The sequence below is a fragment of the Anguilla anguilla genome, chromosome 11 (assembly GCF_013347855.1).
Source record: "Anguilla anguilla isolate fAngAng1 chromosome 11, fAngAng1.pri, whole genome shotgun sequence".
NCBI lineage: Eukaryota > Metazoa > Chordata > Actinopteri > Anguilliformes > Anguillidae > Anguilla > Anguilla anguilla.
This window is the reverse complement of record NC_049211.1, coordinates 43,095,672-43,118,092: the sequence shown is the minus strand read 5'-3', so window position 1 is coordinate 43,118,092 and position 22,421 is coordinate 43,095,672. Positions and strand designations below refer to the sequence as shown.

The window sequence follows — 22,421 nt, the reverse complement described above, 5'->3', positions numbered from 1 at the left end:
TTAAAAATATAACATCGAACCCGAAAGCGAGGACCCGTTATTCACAGAACAACCAGGGAAAGAAGAGCGTTAGATGTTCGCACGCCGGTTCGACGGTGCGAGATCTCGGCTTTCGGCCCGAATGTTTCCTCCGCTCCAGTCCCGCGCGACCCGGGCGGCTAGCTTCGCCTCTCGTCCCGCTATCGTTCTAAGAGCCGGGCCGACGCGCTAACCCGCCTGGCTAATGTAACCGTAATTGAAATGTCTCTGTGATGCACTGCCCCTCCGCTCCCCCGCTCGGGCCCGCCGTCCTCCCTGGCCTCCCCCCTCTCCCGTTCCTCGTTTTTAAACGCCGTGCTTGGAGGAGGACGGGCGGGGAGCGGCTACGCGTGCTCGGACGCGCTTTTCGCCGCACGGCGGAATTTAAAAGGGAGGGCGCTTTCTCGAACCGGCCGCTACGGTGAAGAGACGTCCGCGCGTCCGTCTGCGGCCGAGGCTCTGAGGACTCTGCTCTCTCTCTCTCCGAATCTTCAGTTCAGCTCAGTGAAGCCTTATTAGCAGGACAGCCAGTCTGATTCCAGAGTACGTACTGAACATGTAAAGAGATGTGTGGAATATGTAGACATGCCTAAACAAACGTGAAAGTAATATTAAGAAAAATAAGCATAATCGCTCTCTCTTACCCTCTCTCACACTCTTTTGTCCTCTCTCTCTCTCTCTCTCTCTCTCTCTCTCTTCCTCTCTCCTGCACTTCAAACAAGGTTAGCTGTTAGCAGCGATGCTTCCTGTGAGTTAGGAGCGTATTAATATTTCAGGGAGTAATGCTTTCCAGTAATGGGGCTTGTTTGGTGATGTGTGGCCCGCGATGCCGGGCCCGCCGGGCCCCTCTGCTGGCTGCACTGAATTAGCAGCGAAGTTCCGGCGCGGGTCCCCCCCACCCCCACCCCCGGCCGGCGGAGGGATACGGCTTCTCCTCCGTGATGCGGCACCGTTACTCAGCCGAAGACGACAGCAGAGCAGCGCTTTTACACTGAGGAGGAAGCAATAAGGATCAATAAAACAGTCCATAAAAGCTGACAAGTGTGCGTGGGGGGGGGCGTGGGGGCGTGGGGGCGGGCGGGATCCCCGAATGCACACTTTTTTATGATTATTATTATTTTTTGTAAGTCGACGTTATCCCGGGCCTGGGCGGAGGAGGAAGCCCGGCGGATGCTAATCGGGCCCCGCTGACTGCCGTCGGGGGCCCTCGGAGATTGCCGGATTGCTGTGGCAGCACGCAGCGGGGGCCCCGCGGGGGCCCGTGGGGGCCCCTGTTTTACGACGGGGCTGTGAGGACGCTTCATTTAGGCTTTTATGAGGGGAGGGGGGGGGGGGGGGGGGGGAGCTTAAGCTGTAGCTGCAAAGTTTTCCAGCCACAAAGCCCCGGCGTTCAGCCAGCGTATGCATTATTTAGCCCTAATGCGCGCTGCTTGTCTTCCCCTCCTAACAATCGCCCTCTTTATTAAGAGGGTATCTTATCGAAGCAGCCACCGTATACTTCCTTTATACGCCGAAATCTCTTTCTTTCTGGAACATGAGCGCGGAGATAATGAATAAATTGGCAATGGAATTCGGCTTTACGCTGCTTCGCCGAAACATTTTATTGAGATTTTTTGTTTATTTTTCTTTATGTTTTGTTTCTGTTTTTGGATGATTATAAACCATTTCCTCAGCTTATATGATGAGTACTCTTGGGACGAGGTTGATGTTTTTTTTTTTACTATTTTAAATGGGGTTATTAGGCATTGCATTAGTGACTTCAATTGATTTAACAATTTAATAGAAAGGCCTGCATTCCAAGCTGTTCTTTTTAAACAGAACACAGAGGGAATATTCTCCATTGCTGTAGTAGTAGTTTTCAGTTCCTGTCTGCTGCCTTTCTTGTCTTTCTTATTTCACTCCCTTCCTCCCTCCTTCTCGTGTGCCTTTGATCTACATTGCCATTTGACTGCAGCATGACAGGCTATCCATCAAATTTGCCACTGTGACTCAGTGGAAAGGCTCGAGAAGTGCTATTTTGAGATAATGAGATGTGTCATTGTTACAGTAGCTTGCACGCATAAAAATATAAAGAGAGCCTGCAATGCTAATTTTCGTAGCGGAGGAAAAAAAATATTAGGAATCAGCCGCCATTTCAGATGAGGTTCTTTATGGTCAATATGCCACCTAATGATTTATACCGAGCCTTGACAGACAAATTCAAAGACCTCATTTCTTGGATATGCGACACGGAAAAAGATGAAAAGAAAGTTCGGGCATCAAAAAACCTCCCTTTGTGCATCATATTCTGCAGTCGGCTCCGTTTTTATTTTTAAAACGCTTGCCGGGAATGTCACGTAGATGTTAGACATTTCTGGCTGCCAAAGTGCATTAGACGGGCGTGGGTTCAAGACAATGGGAGTCTAACCGCATTTGACAGCAAGTGGCAGCCCTGTTGGTGAAACCTATTAGAGTTAGCCCAATGCTAAGCAGCAATTCAAAGCCGGTGTTGTATTTCCCCCCTCCCAATTATACGGTGCATTTAAGACAAAAAGGAAAAGACGTGTCTTTTGCAATGACATCCTTTGCCGACGCCAAAAATATCCATTAAGATTGAATGTGATAGGGGCGTACGGTTATAGCAACATTTGCCCATTCGACGCACCCTGAAACGGGATAGGAGGTAGCAGAGGACAAAATGGAGAAATCCGGACGCGACGTGGTGATGGCTCACTACGCTGCGTGGGGCGTTTGGCCGATGAGAGTTTCTGCTAGCCGTCGCGCAGGCTATGCAGGGCGGGGCATTTGACCGATGAGGGCTTCTGCTTGCCGTCGCGCGGGCTATGCGGGGCGGGTTTGGGAGTCCCGTCTTCACGTGCGCGATCGTGACGAACTGCTCCGCTCCCCGCTCCCGACGGTATGGAAAAGCGCCATCCGAAACGCGGTTCCCCCTCCAGCACCTGAAACGCGAGTCGCTCGTGAGTGTTAAAAAAGGGGGGAGACGAGCACCCCGAACCTTTTGTACTGTACGCCGCTACCCATCGGAACAAAAAACAAAAGGCCACACCTCTGTGGAATTCCATTGTTTCAAATGACACGCAAGCGCATAAATTTAGCCCGCTGCCATAAACAACGGCGAGCCTTTTGAAACATTCCCCGCGGGCCGTCTCTGGCTCCACGCTAACGAACGGACGCAGTGGCTTGGCTCAGCCGCTCAGGAGGTTCTGCAGTCTCTCTTAAGCCTCCGCGATCTCGCCGTGTCTCAGTAGCTGTACTAGGCCGAGCTTAAACAGACCTTAGGTTTGGTCTGTATCAAAAAAGGTGTTTCTCTCATTGTACACTACCGAGAAAAAGAAATTTGCATTTGACATTTTCTCTTGATTTCTTTTTTTTTCTCTCTTCCTCGTCCCCTGAGTGAGAGCGTGTCAGTTCTCAGGATGTTGTTCACTCAGAACATTAGTCTTTTATTGGTCGAGGGGGGGAAAAAAACATCCCATTAACCATGATGTAAGCGTAAATGTCTGAAAAGTGATGAAGGTTTTTGCCGCTGCTTCTCCCCTGCATTAATAGAAGTTTCTCTGCATATAATGAAACAAAAATGGATTTAATGAGTCACCTTACAGATGCTCAAAGAGAATCGTTCCTGTCCCTTGTGGGTATTCATGAGGGCGTCCTTTTTATTTAAAAAAAAAGATAATAACTCTCTTGAATAAGTTACCAGGTGCTGCAGTCCGCACTGTCTCTGTGAAACGGCAGCTTTTCATTTGTCTGGCCTCATAAGACCCGGCTTATGATCCACAGAGAGACTGCGCAGACGCAGCTAAACGCTCCCTGCAGTCACAGAGAGACTGCGCAGACGCAGCTAAACGCTCCCTGCAGTCACAGAGAGACTGCGCAGACGCAGCTAAACGCTCCCTGCAGTCACAGAGAGACTGCGCAGACGCAGCTAAACGCTCCCTACAGTCACAGAGAGACTGCGCAGACACAGCTAAATGCTCCCTGCAGTCACAGAGAGGCTGCGCAGACGCAGCTAAACGCTCCCTGCAGTCACAGAAAGACTGCGCAGACACAGCTAAACGCTCCCTGCAGTCACAGTCACAGAAAGACTGCGCAGACACAGCTAAACGCTCCCTGCAGTCACAGTCACAGAGAGACTGCGCAGACACAGCTAAACGCTCCCTGCAGTCACAGTCACAGAGAGGCTGCGCAGACACAGCTAAACGCTCCCTGCAGTCACAGTCACAGAGAGGCTGCGCAGACACAGTTAAACGCTCCCTACAGTCACAGAGAGACTGCACAGACACAGCTAAACGCTCGCTGCAGTCACAGTCACAGAAAGACTGCGCAGATGCAGGTAAACTCTCCCTGCAGTCACAGAGAGACTGCGCAGACACAGCTAAACGCTCCCTGCAGTCACAGAGAGACTGCGCAGACACAGCTAAACGCTCCCTGCAGTCACAGAGAGGCTGCACAGACACAGCTAAACACTCCCTGCAGTCACAGAGAGGCTGCACAGACGCAGACGCAGCTAAACACTCCCTGCAGTCACAGAGAGGCTGCGCAGACGCAGCTAAACGCTCCCTGCAGTCACAGAGAGGCTGCGCAGACGCAGATCAGCAGACGCGGCTCTCCCTCGGCCGCGCCACTCTCCCTGGGCCCCTCCCCTTGTGGGCGGGGCTTCGGAAGCCAGCAGAGCTGCTAATCACCCGGAGATGCGTATCAATCGCAGGTCGATGGATATGAGTGGGGGACAGGGAGCAGTGGGGCGCTGAAGCGGGATCGACCTGCTGGTGCTCCGGAGCCCAGCGCGGGGCCCCCGTTAGCACGAGAGCCATTCGTAGGCCGGCTCGCGCTCTGCGCCCCCGTTAGCATGAGAGCCATTCGCAGGCCGGCTCGCGCTGTCACGCTGGCGCGGAGGCGCAGAGCTCTGACTGATCGCACGTTAAGTGGCTTAAGTGGGAACGGAATTGATCACAGGAACGGACGCCCCGCCCGCAGGGCTGAGTCCACCTTGAAGGAGCGCTCGGAGGAGAGCGATGCGGTCGTCGTGTTGCCCGTTGTGCTGTCGCATACCCGAGCGGTGTTTTTATTTTTCGGCCACCTGTTTGTAGATGGGTTTGTTTAAGCTATAGCGGGCCTTTCTACCTGGTGCAAATCTTCACACTTTGTCTTCACTGCTGGTCCTCCCGATTGCAGCTGCTGTTCTTTAGGGCTTGCAAAACAAGGCTGTGCTCCAACACGCAAAGTGTATTTGATCAAATTGAAGTATCCATGCAACTGGTGCTCCAGTACCTCAGCCACATACATTATTATTATTATTATTATTATTATTATTATTATTATTATTATTATTATTATTATTATTATTATTATTATTATTATTATTATTATTGGTCTAGGGTGCAACAGCAGTACCCCACCCCAGGATATGAACCCGCAGCCTCTCGGTCATTAGGTCATCTATGAGGCAGTATGCTGTGCTCTATACTTGTGCTGCCATGGTGGGCCTCCTGCAGAGTCAGGGGCCAGCTGAGCCCAGAGGGATGGGCAGCCCTACAGCTGAGCCCAGAGGGATGGGCAACCCTACAGCTGAGCCCAGAGGGACGGGCAGCCCTACAGCTGAGCCCAGTGGGACAGGCAAACCTACAGCTGAGCCCAGTGGGATGGGCAGCCCTACAGCTGAGCCCAGTGGGACAGGCAGCCCTACAGCTGAGCCCAGTGGGATGGGCAGCCCTACAGCTGAGCCCAGTGGGACAGGCAGCCCTACAGCTGAGCCCAGTGGGATGGGCAGCCCTACAGCTGTCCCAGTGGGATGGGCAGCCCTACAGCCTAGCCCAGAGGGATGGGCAGCCCTACAGCTGAGCCCAGAGGGACTGGCAGCCCTACAGCTGTCCCAGAGGGATGGGCAGCCCTACAGCTGAGCCCAGAGGGATGGGCAGCCCTACAGCCTAGCCCAGAGGGATGGGCAGCCCTACAGCTGAGCCCAGAGGGATGGGCAGCCCTACAGCTGAGCCCAGAGGGACGGGCAGCCCTACAGCTGAGCCCAGAGGGACTGGCAGCCCTACAGCAGTCCCAGAGGGATGGGCAGCCCTACAGCCTAGCCCAGAGGGATGGGCAGCTCTACAGCTGTCCCAGAGGGACGGGCAGCCCTACAGCTGAGCCCAGAGGGATGGGCAGCCCTACAGCTGGGCCCAGAGGGATGGGCAGCCCTACAGCTGGGCCCAGAGGGATGGGCAGCCCTACAGCTGAGCCCAGAGGGACTGGCAGCCCTACAGCTGAGCCCAGAGGGACGGGCAGCCCTACAGCTGAGCCCAGAGGGACGGGCAGCCCTACAGCTGAGCCCAGAGGGACTGGCAGCCCTACAGCTGAACCCAGAGGGATGGGCAGCCCTACAGCTGGGCCCAGAGGGATGGGCAGCCCTACAGCTGAGCCCAGAGGGACTGGCAGCCCTACAGCTGGGCCCAGAGGGATGGGCAGCCCTACAGCTGAGCCCAGAGGGACTGGCAGCCCTACAGCTGAGCCCAGAGGGACGGACAGCCCTACAGCTGAGCCCAGAGGGACGGGCAGCCCTACAGCTGAGCCCAGAGGGACTGGCAGCCCTACAGCTGTCCCAGAGGGACGGGCAGCCCTACAGCTGTCCCAGAGGACACCCAGAGGGTGGGGGGCTGTCTGGACTGTGACTGCGGGGGACATGCATAAAACTGTATTCTTTTTTTTTTTCTGATTGTGGAGTTGCTACCCGTCCGCAGACAGCCGTGCTGCTTGCCTGCACGAGCATCTCTGATATCCCTTTCTTCTTTTCTTCGATTTCCCCCCCCCCTTCCAAAGCCAGATCGTTCATCTCTCCGTGTCACAAACCAGCGAGCTCGTCTGCCTTTGAGCTCCCTCCCGCCTCAGAAGTTCCGGAGAGTCTGGGAAAGTGTGCGCCGTTCTGTCGGCGGGGCTGCCTCCGCTGCTGGCTGTAAATCAGCATTAAGCGCAAGGCACGCTCCTGCCAGGGAGGCATCGCCAGCACCGCTCTCACTGTAGCACCTGCTGGCTTCTGAATCAGCAGTCAAATCCACGCCAGGATCCCGCGCTATTAGGAAGCGCTTAGAAACAGTAGAAGTGCACCTACATGGCTTATAAATCCATTTTAATCAATGCAAATAAGCAGCTCTGCCTGAGCTGCCCTGCACACTTCACATCTCCCCACCTCACGCCGTATGAATGTAGAAACGCCAGGAAGGGGAGGGAGCCAGCTCCTCTCCTAAAACTGCTCATAATCCCTCTGACCTTGTGGTTGTGCAGTTTAAATTTAACCTGTCTCATGCATGTTTTCAGTACGCTGTATAATAATAATTATTATAATAATAAGAAGAAGAAGATGAAAAGTCGAGGACAGTAATATAATAATGATAATAACAACATTCATATTTAATTGCTTAGAACTGCTTGGAATGTATCTCATATGTAATGTGTTTGGTGTGTAGTCCTGTATGATATCTACTAATTCCATTATTGAGTTTCTGCATGTTATGCATTTACACAGGTGAATATTTTCAGGTTAAGTTGCATAATTCAGGTTAGGTTAAACAGGCTGAAGGGTACCCAGGCAGGCCTAAGATTTAAACCTGCACCCTTACTAGTGCTATTCCATCCTGCAAAGTCTCCCTGTCTTCCTGCTCACCCCACACCCAGTCACCCACAGTTTCAAAACATTAAGTTCTTGCATCTACATTTCGTAATTTACATTTTGCATATATTTAAGTAGGATATTGAAAAGTATAGATGGATTTTAATGAATTTGAAACCTTTGGGTGCACCAAGCCAAATTGCAGCTTGCATAAGCAGTTTTTATATTTGTTTTGCCTAAAGGTCTTACACTGCACAGTATATGCATTTTGAACACAAAGACAGCACAGGCAAGTGTTTAAACTCTAAATTGTAAAGTTTGTGTGTGTAGTTGGGAAAGTTTGAAAGTCAATGTATAATCATTTGCTCGGAAGGTTGTTGTATATGGTGTGAAAGCATAAAGCTCTAGTCTTGTTTTGGAATGTGAGCAGTATATGATTTATTTGGAGGAATGGTTTAATATCGGAAGGTTGTTGTATACAGTGTGAAAGCATAAAGCTCTAGTCTTGTTTTGGAATGTGAGCAGTATATTATGTATTTGGAGGAATGGTTTAATATCATGGATGAGGTTTATTAGTTACTCACATTTAAGAAGGTGGGGGGGGGGGTCATTTTGCTTTTAGTTTATATCAAGTTCGAAGTCTCAGATTTATATGGATGTATTTAAAGTTTCATCTAAGACAATTAAACCAGTTTTTCAGTCCTGTTCCAAAAGCAAGAACGCAAAGAAACAGAAGATGTCTTAATTTCCCTCAAATATCGAGGATGCATCCCAACGAGAACGGACCTAATATCCCACCATTCATTGTACAGTGACAGACGAGACAGGCCAAGCTCACAATTCATTTTTCTAGTTCTCATTTCACCAGTAAATGTCACGAAAATCTTTCTAACAATGAAAATTAGGCAAGAAATATGTGTTATAATAGCTGAATTTCAGCTAATTTTAGGCATACAACATATAACTAAAAATATTTAATTTGACATGACATGAACTCTCAGAGTTGAGTCGGTTACATTACATTACATTACATTACAGGCATTTAGCAGACGCTTTTATCCAGAGCGACTTACAACAAGGTTAGACTACCTACAGAGCAACTCGTAGCCAGAGGATAGTATTTTACGTGTTAGCCAAGCCAGTTCAACTTCTTTAGTTTTCATTGCACCAATACATGTGACTAAGATCGTCTATGAACTAAAATGAGGCAAGGAATATGTGTTAAAATAGCTGAATTTGAACTAATTTTAAATAAATCTGCTGTGAATAACTTAAAAAGTGTTGGCTCAGCTAACTCGTAGCCAGTACTAGCCTCTGCATTGAGTTAGCCTGCCCTTGCTGCTGTAGGTGGATAGATTTTTTTCGGAATAGAATGCAACTGTGAATGAACCAACATAAATGTATTAGCTAGCTAGAGAATAGCGGATGAAAGAGACGTTTTGTTCACTTTTAGGTAGCCTACAACTGAAATGAAAACTACACCCCAAACCAATGTAAAGCGGCCTTTGAAAGAAACTAGAATACACCAGGGAAGGGGACTGTCAGGAAAGGAGAAGCACCCATTGAGTTCAGTGCATCTGATGCGTCCTCCATATTTCAGGGGAATCAAGACCACTTCTGGGATCTTTAACTCTTTTTGCTTCTTGCTTTTGGAATAGTACTTGGGCCGTTAAATATTATGTCATGCAGGTTCACAAGGCCGCAAGAACGCACAAGTACAGACGCTGAGACACAAGTGAGATGAGCTGTCGCATGCTCACTGAAAGTGATTGTGTTTTGTTTTGCTGTGCTGAGAAAATACTGTAGCCTTGATTGGTTCAAAAAAGAGGGACAGGGATGAACATTGCCAGATATGGGCACAGTCACCTTCGATGACATAAAGGCCATTATATTTAATGGTTGTCTGCTCCATCATTACACAAAAAGAAAGAGAAGAAGAAGAAGAAAAAAACAAGGCAGAATAAAAGCAACCTTGGACTGCTTCTTTTTTTTTTTTTAGCCAGTCCTTCTATAACACATCCACGATACCTGCTGGTTTCCCCAGTTCTGCTTTAATGAGTTTGGTCAGATTCTGTTCTATTGTGTCCAATTACTGCAAGTTTTTTTCAACGGACTGTCAAAACAGCTCAGTGATTATAGCGAAAAAGCAAAAAAAAACCAAAACAATGGCTGTATTTTTGTGAGTTAGGAATGTTTCCGCTGCACCTACAGCTCGGCTCATGTGTTCAGCGAGCAATTATGTTTTGAGTCGGAAACCGCGGATACGGTTTGCCACGTGCTGCAGCGTGCTATTTTCCCTGCGTTTGCGGTGCCCAGAGGAGGAAGCGTCCCTCTGATTGTAGGGGATGTTCTGCATGTGAGCAGAATGTAAAAGGCTAGCCGTCCAAGTCACTGAATTGAGACGAAAACAACTTGGTTCATAAAATGACCCAAATGAGCCCGTGCAGAACAGAGGTTTTTTTTTTTTGTTTCTTTAGTCGCCACGGTCCCTTGTAACTGTACATTCATGAGCCAGCTCTGTGGACGGGCGGAAGAAAGGGCCACAGATAAGCGTTTTAACTGGGGGAGTCCCGCCCCTCTCCCCTCCTGAAGCCACGCTTCGGCCAATGGCGGTGAGAGAATGAGAGAAGGAAGCCTCAGATTGAGAGAAGGCCCTGCTGCTTCTCCCTCTCTCTCTCTGTAGTCGTGTAAATGAAGAACATCCCAGTCGTATGGTGGCGTATCCACCATCCGTCTGGCCTAACTTTTATGCCCTCATCTTCCCTTTAGATCCACTTGACAAAGCAGGATGAATTTTTCAGATGGTTTTTTTAGTTGTTTTATTGCCATTCTCGCCGTGTTTGTTGTTTCGCTTTCATGCCACTTTAAATGGAAGCGAGCAGGACCCTGACTGCGCTGCTGTTTTTAATGTGGTCATGATGAGAGGACCAGACCGCGGTGCTCACAGATTCTGCATCCTGATTGTCTCGTGTTTTCCCACAGTAGTAGACAGTATAACAGCACTGCTGTTACCTTGTGCTCAAACCGTGTCTGAATTATTTCTCATGCTTGCGCGCGTGAATGTTAAAAAAAGCGCCTGTAAACAGACTGCGTGCGCCCCTCTGAGCGGGAGGGGGCGCGTTTCAGGGGTTACGGGGACATTGCGTCACTTTCTCAAAATGGCGGCTTCTCTCTCTCCCTCCCGCCCGCAGTGCACGTGAAAGCCGGGACCTGTGAGGTCATCGCGGCCCACCGCTGCTGCAACAAGAACAAGATCGAGGAGCGGTCCCAGACGGTCAAGTGCTCCTGCTTCCCCGGGCAGGTCGCCGGGACGACGAGAGCCGCCCCTTCCTGCGTCGAGGGTAAGGCCACTCCCCCCTTGCCTTGTCGCTCACCACGCGCAGCTCACCGGACAAGCTTAGCTCAGCTTTAGCAGGCATGGTTCTAACTTTATTTCCTGTTTCAAACCCGTATGCACTTCCACACCTTGCATCTGTAACCTGTCCTTCTAGACAAGGTGCATCTCGCTGGATTCTTAGCTGATATTACAGAACACAGGCACTTGTTCTGAAACCTGTCCAATGTCGATCGCAGACAGTCATCTCGCTGTTTGAGAAGGTGCGGGAAAAGACAGCGGGGGGGGGGGCGAGGGTATGAGGGGGGGTGTCTGGCCTGGTGTTTCACAATAAAAGCGCTGGCTTCATTCTTGGCAGACCAAAGGCAGGGGCGAGTCATTTAATACTGTGTCAACAGTGTCCATTTGACAGCCCGATCGATTTTTATCTTATTTTCTTTACTGTAACAGCTTTTGCTTGGCTTCTGCCTCCTTGACAATGCTCGCAGTGTGCGGAAATGTCAAATAAGCCCCCCCCCGCCTCCCGTTTCTCTGGCCTTCTCTGCCCCTCTGCGTTCTCTGACCCCCGAGCTCACAGGCGAGGCGCGATGTTTATTCCTTCCGGCCAGAACGCTCATCTTTTTGATGTTGAATCAGGTCTCTGATTCAGTCCAGAGAAACCACACAGAGCAGATCTACCCCATCGCCACGTCCGGGTGAAAGCTTCACGCTCCGCCCTTTGACATTTCCTTTTTTTTCCACGTGCGACCCATTTCATTTTTGTTTTCTTGGCGTTTGGGTAATGAGCACTGCGTGGTTGTGTGAAAGGATTTTTTAATCCTGTTGCATTGTTCTCCGCTGTAGTATTTTTGAGGGGTTTATAGTCCTGATTGAAGTGCTGTCAGTCGCCTTCCCTGCTGTTGAATAGTTGACGCGCTGGATGCTCATTTGCAGTCTTTTCTGTGTGTTCCTCCGGCAGCCTCCATAGTGGCTCAGAAGTGGTGGTGCCAGATGCAGCCCTGCCTGGACGGGGAGGAGTGCAAGGTGCTGCCCGATCGCACCGGCTGGAGCTGCAGCACGGGAAACAAGGTCAAGACCACCAAGGTGGGTGCAAACCCGCCTGCAGGGCGGCGCCGTAAACGCGCAGTGAACCGGGCTCGTGACCCGGAGGCTGCCAGTTCAATTCCCGGGCGAGGAACTGCGGCTGTGCCCTTGAGCGAGGCACTTGACTGGAATTGCTTCTGTAAAATTTATCCAGAAAACAGCGGCGTCGATGCGCCGTAAAATGCAGAAGCAGAACGTGCGAGCCGCGCGTTCGCTGCGGATGAGGCCGTCCGCTGAATGCAAATGTGCTCTAATCGGTATTACCGCACGGAACGTCACGGCACAAATCAAACGCCGCTCTCGCTCTCGCCCGCGCCGGCCCGGGCGGAGTTATTATCCACGCGAACGTGCACGTGGGGGGGGGGGGGGGGGGGGGGGTTTCTCAGGAGCTGCGCGGGAGCCGTTAAACGTCTGGCGGTTTGGGGGAGCGGCGGGAACGGGAGCGGCGAGGGGGGACGCCCACGTGCGTGCTGGCTCGAATATCTACCGGAGTCCCGGCGCCAATCGTAACGTCCCGTTACCGGGGTTATGGTGAAACTGCGCCCCCCTCTCCCTCCCCCCCCGCCACAGGATGCGATTGCCTGTGATGTCCCCCTCCTCCCCCGACAGCACTGTGAGTCAGAAATGAGCCAATCAGCTGAAAGCAGACTGTCGGGCACCCTTCCCCTCCACTGCCATTTTTGGAACTGGCCGGGACCCACTGTGGACTGACCCAGTTACTCTCGCCACGGTGCTCAGCCAGAAAAATGAGCTTGGGTTGAATCCCGCCTTGGATCCCACATCAAAAGCATTCAGGGGGGTAAGAAGAAGAAGAAGAAGAAGAAGAAGAAGAAGAACAAGGAGAAGGACAAGATGCAGAAACAACAAAAAAAAAACAACAAGCTTGCTGTGATGGTAAATATTTGATGAAAACGGGAGGGGAAAAAACCCAAGTGATTGTTGCTGGAATCAAAGCTGTGCTGCACTACATATAGCATAGGCCCAGAGTGTGGGGCCCTTTGTTTTTAGTGTAGGCCACCCAGTGTAGGGCCTTTTCTTTTTAGTTTAGGGTCCAAGTGTGGGGCCCTTTGTTTTTAGTGTAGGCCCCGAGTGTGGGGCCCTTTGTTTTTAGTTTAGGCACTGAGTGTGGGGCCCTTTGTTTTTAGTTTAGGCCCCGAGTGTGGGGCCCTTTGTTTATAGTGTAGGCCCCGAGTGTGGGGCCCTTTGTTTTTAGTGTAGGCCCTGAGTGTGGGGCCCTTTGTTTTTAGTTTAGGCACTGAGTGTGGGGCCCTTTGTTTTTAGTGTACACCCAGAGTGTGGGGCCCTTTGTTTTTAGTGTAGGCCCCGAGTGTGGGGCCCTTTGTTTATAGTGTAGGCCCCGAGTGTGGGGCCCTTTGTTTTTAGTGTAGGCCCCGAGTGTGGGGCCCTTTGTTTTTAGTTTAGGCCCCGAGTGTGGGGCCCTTTGTTTTTAGTGTAGGCCCTGAGTGTGGGGCCCTTTGTTTTTAGTTTAGGCACTGAGTGTGGGGCCCTTTGTTTTTAGTGTACACCCAGAGTGTGGGGCCCTTTGTTTTTAGTGTACATTCAGAGTGTGGGGCCCTTTGTTTTTAGTGTAGGCCCAGAGTGTGGGGCCCTTTGTTTTTAGTTTAGTCCCCGAGTGTGAGGCCCTTTGTTTTTAGTGTAGGCCCCGAGTGTGGGGCCCTTTGTTTTTATTGTAGGCCCCGAGTGTGGGGCCCTTTGTTTATAGTGTAGGGCCCGAGTGTGGGCCCTTTGTTTTTAGTGTAGGCCCCGAGTGTGGGGCCCTTTGTTTTTAGTTTAGGCCCCGAGTGTGGGGCCCTTTGTTTATAGTGTAGGCCCCGAGTGTGGGGCCCTTTGTTTTTAGTGTAGGCCCCGAGTGTGGGGCCCTTTGTTTTTAGTTTAGGCACTGAGTGTGGGGCCCTTTGTTTTTAGTGTACACCCAGAGTGTGGGGCCCTTTGTTTTTAGTGTAGGCCCAGAGTGTGGGGCCCTTTGTTTTTAGTGTAGGCCCCGAGTGTGGGGCCCTTTGTTTTTAGTGTAGGCCCCGAGTGTGGGGCCCTTTGTTTTTAGTGTAGGCCCAGAGTGTGGGGCCCTTTGTTTTTAGTGTACATTCAGATCGTGGGGCCCTTTGTTTTTAGTGTAGGCCCAGAGTGTGGGGCCCTTTGTTTTTAGTTTAGGCCCCGAGTGTGGGGCTCTTTGTTTTTAGTGTAGGCCCTGAGTGCGGGGCCCTTTGTTTTTAGTGTAGGCCCCGGGTGTGGGGCTCTTTGTTTTTAGTGTACACCCAGAGTGTGGGGCCCTTTGTTTTTAGTTTAGGCCCCGAGTGTGGGGCCCTTTGTTTTTAGTGTAGTCCCCGAGTGTGGGGCCCTTTGTTTTTAGTTTAGGCACTGAGTGTGGGGCCCTTTGTTTATAGTGTAGGCCCCGAGTGTGGGGCCCTTTGTTTATAGTGTAGGCCCCGAGTGTGGGGCCCTTTGTTTTTAGTTTAGGCACTGAGTGTGGGGCCCTTTGTTTTTAGTGTACACCCAGAGTGTGGGGCCCTTTGTTTTTAGTGTAGGCCCAGAGTGTGGGGCCCTTTGTTTTTAGTGTAGGCCCCGAGTGTGGGGCCCTTTGTTTTTAGTTTAGGCCCCGAGTGTGGGGCCCTTTGTTTTTAGTGTAGGCCCAGAGTGTGGGGCCCTTTGTTTTTAGTGTAGGCCCAGAGTGTGGGGCCCTTTGTTTTTAGTGTAGGCCCCGAGTGTGGGGCCCTTTGTTTTTAGTGTAGGCCCCGAGTGTGGGGCCCTTTGTTTTTAGTGTACATTCAGATCGTGGGGCCCTTTGTTTTTAGTGTAGGCTCAGAGTGTGGGGCCCTTTGTTTTTAGTTTAGGCCCCGAGTGTGGGGCCCTTTGTTTTTAGTGTAGGCCCCGAGTGTGGGGCCCTTTGTTTATAGTGTAGGCCCCGGGTGTGGGGCCCTTTGTTTTTAGTTTAGGCCCCGAGTGTGGGGCCCTTTGTTTTTAGTGTACACCCAGAGCGTGGGGCCCTTTGTTTTTAGTGAAGGCCCCGAGTGTGGGGCCCTTTGTTTATAGTGTAGGCCCCGAGTGTGGGGCCCTTTGTTTATAGTGTAGGCCCCGAGTGTGGGGCCCATTGTTTATAGTGTAAGCCCCGAGTGTGGGGCCCTTTGTTTTTAGTGTAGGCCCCGAGTGTGGGGCCCTTTGTTTTTAGTGTACACTCCGAGTGTGGGGCCCTTTGTTTTTAGTTTAGGCCCCGAGTGTGGGGCCCTTTGTTTATAGTGTAGGCCCCGAGTGTGGGGCCCTTTGTTTATAGTGTAGGCCCCGAGTGTGGGGCCCTTTGTTTATAGTGTAGGCCCCGAGTGTGGGGCCCATTGTTTATAGTGTAGGCCCCGAGTGTGGGGCCCTTTGTTTTTAGTGTAGGCCCCGAGTGTGGGGCCCTTTGTTTTTAGTGTACACTCCGAGTGTGGGGCCCTTTGTTTATAGTGTAGGCCCCGAGTGTGGCGCCCTTTATTTTTAGTGTACACTCCGAGTGTGGGGCCCTTTGTTTATAGTGTAGGCCCCGAGTGTGGGGCCCTTTGTCTTTAGTGTAGGCCCCCAGTGTTGGGCCTACACTTAAACTTAAATTTTAAGTTTAAAAAATAACAAAATATACAAAATAACAAAAATATTCCTGGGAGCAGGACTGGGGAGAGCCAATGAGGGCGTACGCATTTTTCAAGAACAAAATGCAGTTATTTATCCTCACACCAACCACCTGAGTTTATTCAGCATTGTAATTCTGTGCTTTAGTGTTATTGAGGCTCACAGTGCCTAGAAAACCTATACTGGAACTGTTTGAGAAACTAATGGATTCACTGTTTTTCCCCTACACATAAAAATACTGTTTTTATTCCTCTCCTGAAACAAAAGAAAAAAAAACAAAAACACTCCGATTTGATTGCAAATGCAGGACTGAATGCACATCCCGAGACTTAATTTGAAGGATTCCAGTCCTACTGAAGTGCAGTACGAAAGCTCCCGCTGAATACAGATCAGCCCGCCTCCCGCTTCACATCCGAGAGACGGAGGAGAGAGAGTCCGCCGGCAGGCAGCGTCGCGCGGTTTTCCCGAAAAAAAAAGCCCCGGCAGTGATGTCAGTCAAGTCACATCCCCGACGTTCATTTCCTTCCCATCAGTCACCTGTCCAAAACAAAGAGCCGGTGACTGCTTTCAATTTCGCAGGGACGAGGCGCGGCTCACGGAGGGGAGCGGCGGCAGCGAGACAGAGCCATCGGCGTGTCTGCTGACCGAGGGGTGGGGGGGGGGGTGGGGGGGCGAGGGGGGATGTGAGGTGATGTTTGAATTCGTGACCATCATCTGCGACCTGGGGGTTGGGGGGGGCGGTGGTGGTGCGGGACCCCTCGTTGGGAAGGGGCCGGGATTCGGCTGTCACACCCCCCCACCCCCACCCCTCGCACACCCGCGCGTTTAACTGAGGGACCTTTGACCTCTCGGCCCGCCCATGGCGGACTTACAAACAGCTGCTCCTGTTGGGCCCTGCGAAGCGATCGCCGCCGTTTCCTTTTCTAGTGGCAGGTTTCCCCGCGGGTGAATTGGGGGTTGGGGGGGGGGGGGGGGCAAGGGGGGGTGGTGATGGACGGGTAGAAGTGCTTTTCGGTCAGTGGTGTGGCATCTCTTTGGCCTGTAGGTCTTTGTTTCAGCCATTTCAGCTTAGCACAGGGGTGGAGACGCATACTATGCGGTCTCTGTACCAGCGTATGAGCATCATGGGGGATTCCGCTCTTTCTGTAGTTCTGGGACTGCTCAGACCGTCCATTAGACTCCTCAAAGCTTTCATCCGTATCCCAGGCTTCTTAGCGGCCGGTGATCAGCGCTTTGCTTTCACAACCAATCAATTCCATCAATTAATACCTCTGAGTAACGGTGCGTGCATGTGTACAGTACGGCATATTCGCGAATGCGCGCGTACACAAGTACATATTTTCAGAGATGTTTTTTTTTGACGACGCGCGGCGGTCAGGACGCAGCTGGGGCGCGGGTCGATGGCGTGGGCGCGGTCCTCGTGGCCCCCGTTAACGCGGGGCCGTAAATCGAAATGGACGGCGCGGGGCCCCCGGGCGAGGGGGCGGCGATAAATCACGCGGATAACAGAGAGGCGCGCTTTCTGCCGGGGCGCGGCCGTCGGCGGGAGCCCCCCCCCCCCGGACACGGGGCCGAACGCGCGTCGCTCGCCCCGTCCCCCCATCTTTCACTTTCCGCTGGAGCGCGGCGTCGATCGATGCCAGATAATATCCCGCGGACGAGAGCGGGGGCGTCCGCGTCCCCGCCCCCCTCCTCCTCCTCCGAGCGCCTCTCCCTCGGACTGGAGCGGGGGGCTGAAAGGGCCGGGGTCGGGCCCAGCCTTTTATTTCGGCTCGGGACGGAGCCGGCCGTCACGCGGCGGGGTTGCCTGGGACACGGAGGTCAAAGGTCAAAGCCAGGAGACCTTCATTACCGCCACGGAGCCGCTGCTTCTCCTTCAGCACGGCACGGTCTCAGCAGATGTGCTCCTTCCACACCCACACGGCTGCATTAATAATTAGCATATGCTAATACCTCTCCTGCTCTCTCGCTAATGCTGGCTTTATCACCTGTCTATCCTTCTCCCTCTTTCTCTTATATATATATATATATATATATATTATATATATACACACACACACACACACACACACACATACATTATATATGCACAGCTATATTCTGTCTCATTCCCCCAGTATTTATATATATATATATATATATGTTTATATATCTTCTCTATCTCTTCTCTCTCATGTCTCTCTATCTCTTCTCTCTCATCTCTCATTACACACACAGACACAGACACACACACACTGTACATAACGGGTGTGTGCTCGTGTGTGTGTGTCTGACACGTTGCTTCAGCAGTAATTTGCCGTGTGACTCTTTGTGCTCCGCGTCGCCGGAGGTTCACCTCCTTTACACTCCTCCACGTTCGGAACGATGGTGGGAAAACCCAAACCTGCTGCTTCTGCAAGTCGGCTTAGGAGCCTGACGCCAGCGCGGAGAACAAGCGAGCAGGAGAACGAGCGAGCAGGAGAACGAGCGAGCGAGCAGGAGAGCGAGCGAGCTTTAGAGCGGGCGAGCGAGGAGAGCGAGCGAGCAGGACGGCGAGCGAGGAGGGCGAGCGGGCATTAGAGCGGGCGATCGAGGAGGGTGAGCGAGGAGGACGAGCGAGGGAGCGAGCGGCGCCCACATCGACATGCTCAAGCCCCCGTGACACACGCAGGATGTGACAGCTGAGATCAGCAGCACACTCGAACGGCGCATATATCACAGTCGGCTCTGTCAGTCTCCTGACAGGAAGCTGCTTCTGAATAAGATAAGCCAGCCGTATTATCAGTGATACGAATTTGTGCCAAAATCTAAATCAAAGTCTGTTTTCATCTTGCACAGTGTCATAAGTTTTAGATAATAAGAGTAGAGGCACTCCAATCCAAAATGCCGTTGAAAAAGACTAGAGGTCTGCATTGGGCTAGAAATGAGACCTGAGCTCACTTAAGCCCGACGAACTCCAGCCTGACCCGACCCAGCCCGACCCGGCCCAGCCCGACCCAACCCACCCCCGACCCGACCCAGCCTGACCCAGCCCAACCCGACCCACCCTGACCCAGCCCAACCCGAACCCCCCCGACCCAACCCACCCCCGACCCGACCCAGCCTGACCCAGCCCAACCCGACCCACCCTGACCCAGCCCAACCCGAACCCCCCCGACCCAACCCAGCCCGACCCGACCCAGCCCAACCCGACCCACCTTGACCCAGCCCAACCCGAACCCCCCCAACCCAACCCACCCCCGACCCGACCCAGCCGGACCCAGCCCAACCCGACCCACCCTGACCCAGCCCAACCCGAACCCCCCCGACCCAACCCACCCCGACCCGACCCAGCCCAACCCGAACCCCCCCGACCCAACCCAGCCCGACCCGACCCACCCCGACCCGAACCACCCTGACCCAGCCCAACCCGACCCAGCCCGACCCAGCCCAACCCGAACCACCCCGACCCGACCCGACCCAGCCCGACCCAGCCCAACCCGACCCAGCCCGACCCGACGAGCTCCAGCCAAACTTTAAGCCTGAATAGAGCTCGATCGCTGAAATAGCAAGCCAACAACACCATACAACAGCACAACATAAAATAATGCAGCGTTTCCCCCAGAAAGGCTGCCAGTGACAGAGCTTGTGATGGCAGAACAAAGGTGGGAGAAACAGGTCTACCAGCGACTGGCGACAGCAGTGCAAAGCCAAGCTCCTCGTTTTTGTAGCATACCGTTTTGCTCAACTAGCAAATTAAAACAAGGGGATGTGAACGACACACATTCCTGACCATCGGCTAGTCGCTGTCTGAAACTGACTAGTCATATTTTTAATTTATTTATTGTTTAACAATTTCTGGTTATTTTATTTAACATTCGACATGCGTGCTCACGACTAACAATCGACGAATCAACAAATTGTTCACATCCCTAATTAAACAGCTGTAACATTCTGTTAAATGTGATGTTAAGTTTGTCGCTTGCACCTGTGCAACAAACACCACAGGAGTGACATCCTTGTTCTTTCAGTATGTTTACATGAAGTATGTTTGTAAAATGTATGTATTTTAATGTTCATAAAGATCCGAACAGGCTAAACAGCTAGCTTTATTGCTATTTTTCTTTTTGTTAAATGTAATGTTAATACATTTGCTGCTGTTCATATTGATCAAAGCAGGCTAGCCAGCTAGCTTAAGTGCCATTACATTTTTAAAAGCGTATCACTTCGGTGCTGTCAAATACGACTGTTCAAATTTTACGGTTGAGCTAGTTTGCTAGAAGCTTTGTACAGTTGTTGTCAATTGTGCAACAGCTGGAAGAAGTGTTGCTTCGGAGCTATTAGTAACTTCCGGGTTGGAAGTGGGCCCATACCCAATTTGACAAAGCAAAATAAAGAAAGAAAAGAGTGAGAGAAAGAGTAAGAGGGTAAGAGAGAAGGAGGGAGAGGAGAGAAGAGGTGGAGGGGAAGAGAAGCTGTGTGATCTGGATGCTGGTTAGCTGAGAGAGGCTGACCATGCAGTCCACTAATGGGGGAGGAGAGGGCCCAGTTAAGTGCTTCAGCGTTCCTCAGTATCCCAGGAACCAGGGACAGGAGGGTGAGGCTGTCCCAGCACCCCTGTGACGTCCTGCGGACCCCCATCCGAAAGGTGAGGATTAAACTGGGCGTCCCGCAGCAGCAGGGGTGCGGCCGGGGCACCTGGCCATCTGTCCAGACTCTGTCCCGCGCCAGATCCTGGGTAAAGCGTGTTTTCAGGGGCGTCGGAGTCGCGGCGGGTAAAGCCGGCTCGCGGGGGGGGAGGAAGAACAAAATGGCCCCCGGCCCAAACGCGCGCGGAGACGCCGCGGGCTGCCAGCCGCGCCGGCGGCGGCGCCCGCCTCCCCGCCCCATTCCTGGCCGAGGCGACTGCGCCCACGACTGTGCCCACGACTGTGCCCACGCCCGCGGCTAAGTGAACGACGCTAACAGGTGCCAAGGCGCTCGGCGGGAAAGCCCCGGATGCGGGGAACCCCCGCCGACTGTGCCGTATGCCGCCGGTGAAACGGCGCGCCATCGCCCCGCGCTGCCGACGCCGCGTTAATCACTCCGCCGCTTCCACGGGCCGCTTCCCCCAGCCTCGCGAATGTTTAACCACCGTAAATATCGCCGCGTTTCGGATCTTTCGGGCTCAGTATGCGCTCTTTGGCGGCGGACTGCCGAGCCGTGGCGGTCTACATGCGCAGTCGCCGCTCCCTCGCCCCCCGTGTCATCGATTAAAAGCGCTGTTCTTTCTGTGTGAAGGTGTCGTCGCGCCTGTGATCCCCTCCGGAGGAACGGCTCGGGCCGCGGTAGCAGATGATTGTCACGTCTAAACAGTCTGACCCCGACATGCTGATCAGCCTTTTTTTCGGTCTTACGCCCTCCGGTGATTAATTGTTAAACCTGCCCGTTAACGTCTGAAGGATAATTCTGGGTACGTGTCAGCCACGGGCCTTAATCACAGTAATTACACTGCTTCTCCAGGCATTATATTCCTGCATGACCAGGTGGGTGGGAGGCGGGCTGGAGAACGAACCAAAATTGGTTTAAAATAAGACAAATTGCTGATTAATGCTTTAGCTGCCCTCCTGTCTTTTCATCTGCCTTTTCTTGCAGTTGCGGAGGAGAACCATCCACGACCGACGCGTCTAACCGCTGTGCCCTCTGCATTTCAGGTCACACGATAGTCCCGCCCCCTTCCGACTAGAACATCCAATCATGGACATCCTTTTGTATATGTATAGCGACTGTAAGAAGAGTGGATCGTCGGTGAAATTTGGCTGTGCGAGCTGGGGTACGTAAAAGGCTTGGCCTGCGTTGGGAAACGGGTGGGACACGTAGCCGAGCAACGCAGAGAAAAGGTTTGGGAATCGGTGTGAGCAGGAGCACGGACTTGACCTGGAGGGCTCTGTCTACTTGACTACATGGGAACACGGGGACTACCAATCAATTCCAATTCCTTGTCTTTATTATACATGCTACTGTACTTCTCTTTGTGCTGCATTCTTACCTTGGATTGGGACACCAGTCTCTAATGGCAGTTCTTCAGACAGTGGTGATACCCGGGACTGTACAAGCCTGCTGAAGGGATACTGTACCATAATGCCCACTTTAGATCTCTGACACCTGACAACGGTTCTTTTTTAAACCCACGCCCAGTACAGTGGCTCCCGATGTAATTGTGTTCTGGATATATTTCGCCCGTAAACGCTTACAGTACATTCAGACTTTTTAACATTTGAAGCTGACAAATTTTCTCCTTTTTTTGAAGAAGAAAACAAGGATTTTTCAGCAAAAAAAAAAAAAAACGAAAACAAAAACAAATAAACCCAAAAAAGCTGTTTCCGCCTTTGGAGCATCTGATGACCGGCCTAGTTGAGTTTTTTTTTTTTGTTGTTGTTTTTTTTTGAAAAGGACATTGTTAAGCTTTTCAGCTGAAAGGCCAGAATAATCCATAGTAGATATTATGATATATGTTGAAGCATATGTACGAGTGTATAAAGAGGTTCACAGAATTTATCAGAATAAAATGTTACGCTCCAGCAGTTTTCATATCTGTGTTTTTAAAAGCCTGGTAACTGCTATTGAGTAAGTGTGTCAGTATTATCTCAAATAAAATTATTTCAAAAGAAACATTTTATTTGGCTTGTGGGTAAAACATATTCATCTTCATGTCTTATTTCACATCAAAAATAGGGCTCCTTTTCAACCCCTGCTCAAGCCTCCATTGAGTCATATACAGCCTTTAATACAATGGCAGAGCTTTGCAAGTATTCTTGAATGGACCTTTAATGTGATTAT

At 51.7% G+C, this 22,421-nt stretch overlaps 1 protein-coding gene across 2 annotated transcripts in view; it reads left to right on the top strand.

Moving 5' to 3' along the window:
* LOC118207495 (chemokine-like protein TAFA-2) overlaps positions 1-21,957 on the top strand; it is a 146,021-nt gene extending 124,064 nt beyond the window's left edge. For both annotated transcript variants that reach the window (XM_035381135.1, XM_035381136.1), the window contains exons 3-5: positions 10,804-10,953; positions 11,905-12,029; positions 21,296-21,957. In XM_035381135.1, the coding sequence (XP_035237026.1) occupies positions 10,804-10,953; positions 11,905-12,029; positions 21,296-21,307 (287 nt within the window). In that variant the 3' untranslated portion in view covers positions 21,308-21,957. The remainder of the gene's footprint in view (positions 1-10,803; positions 10,954-11,904; positions 12,030-21,295) is intronic.
* The last annotated feature ends 464 nt before the right edge of the window (positions 21,958-22,421 follow it).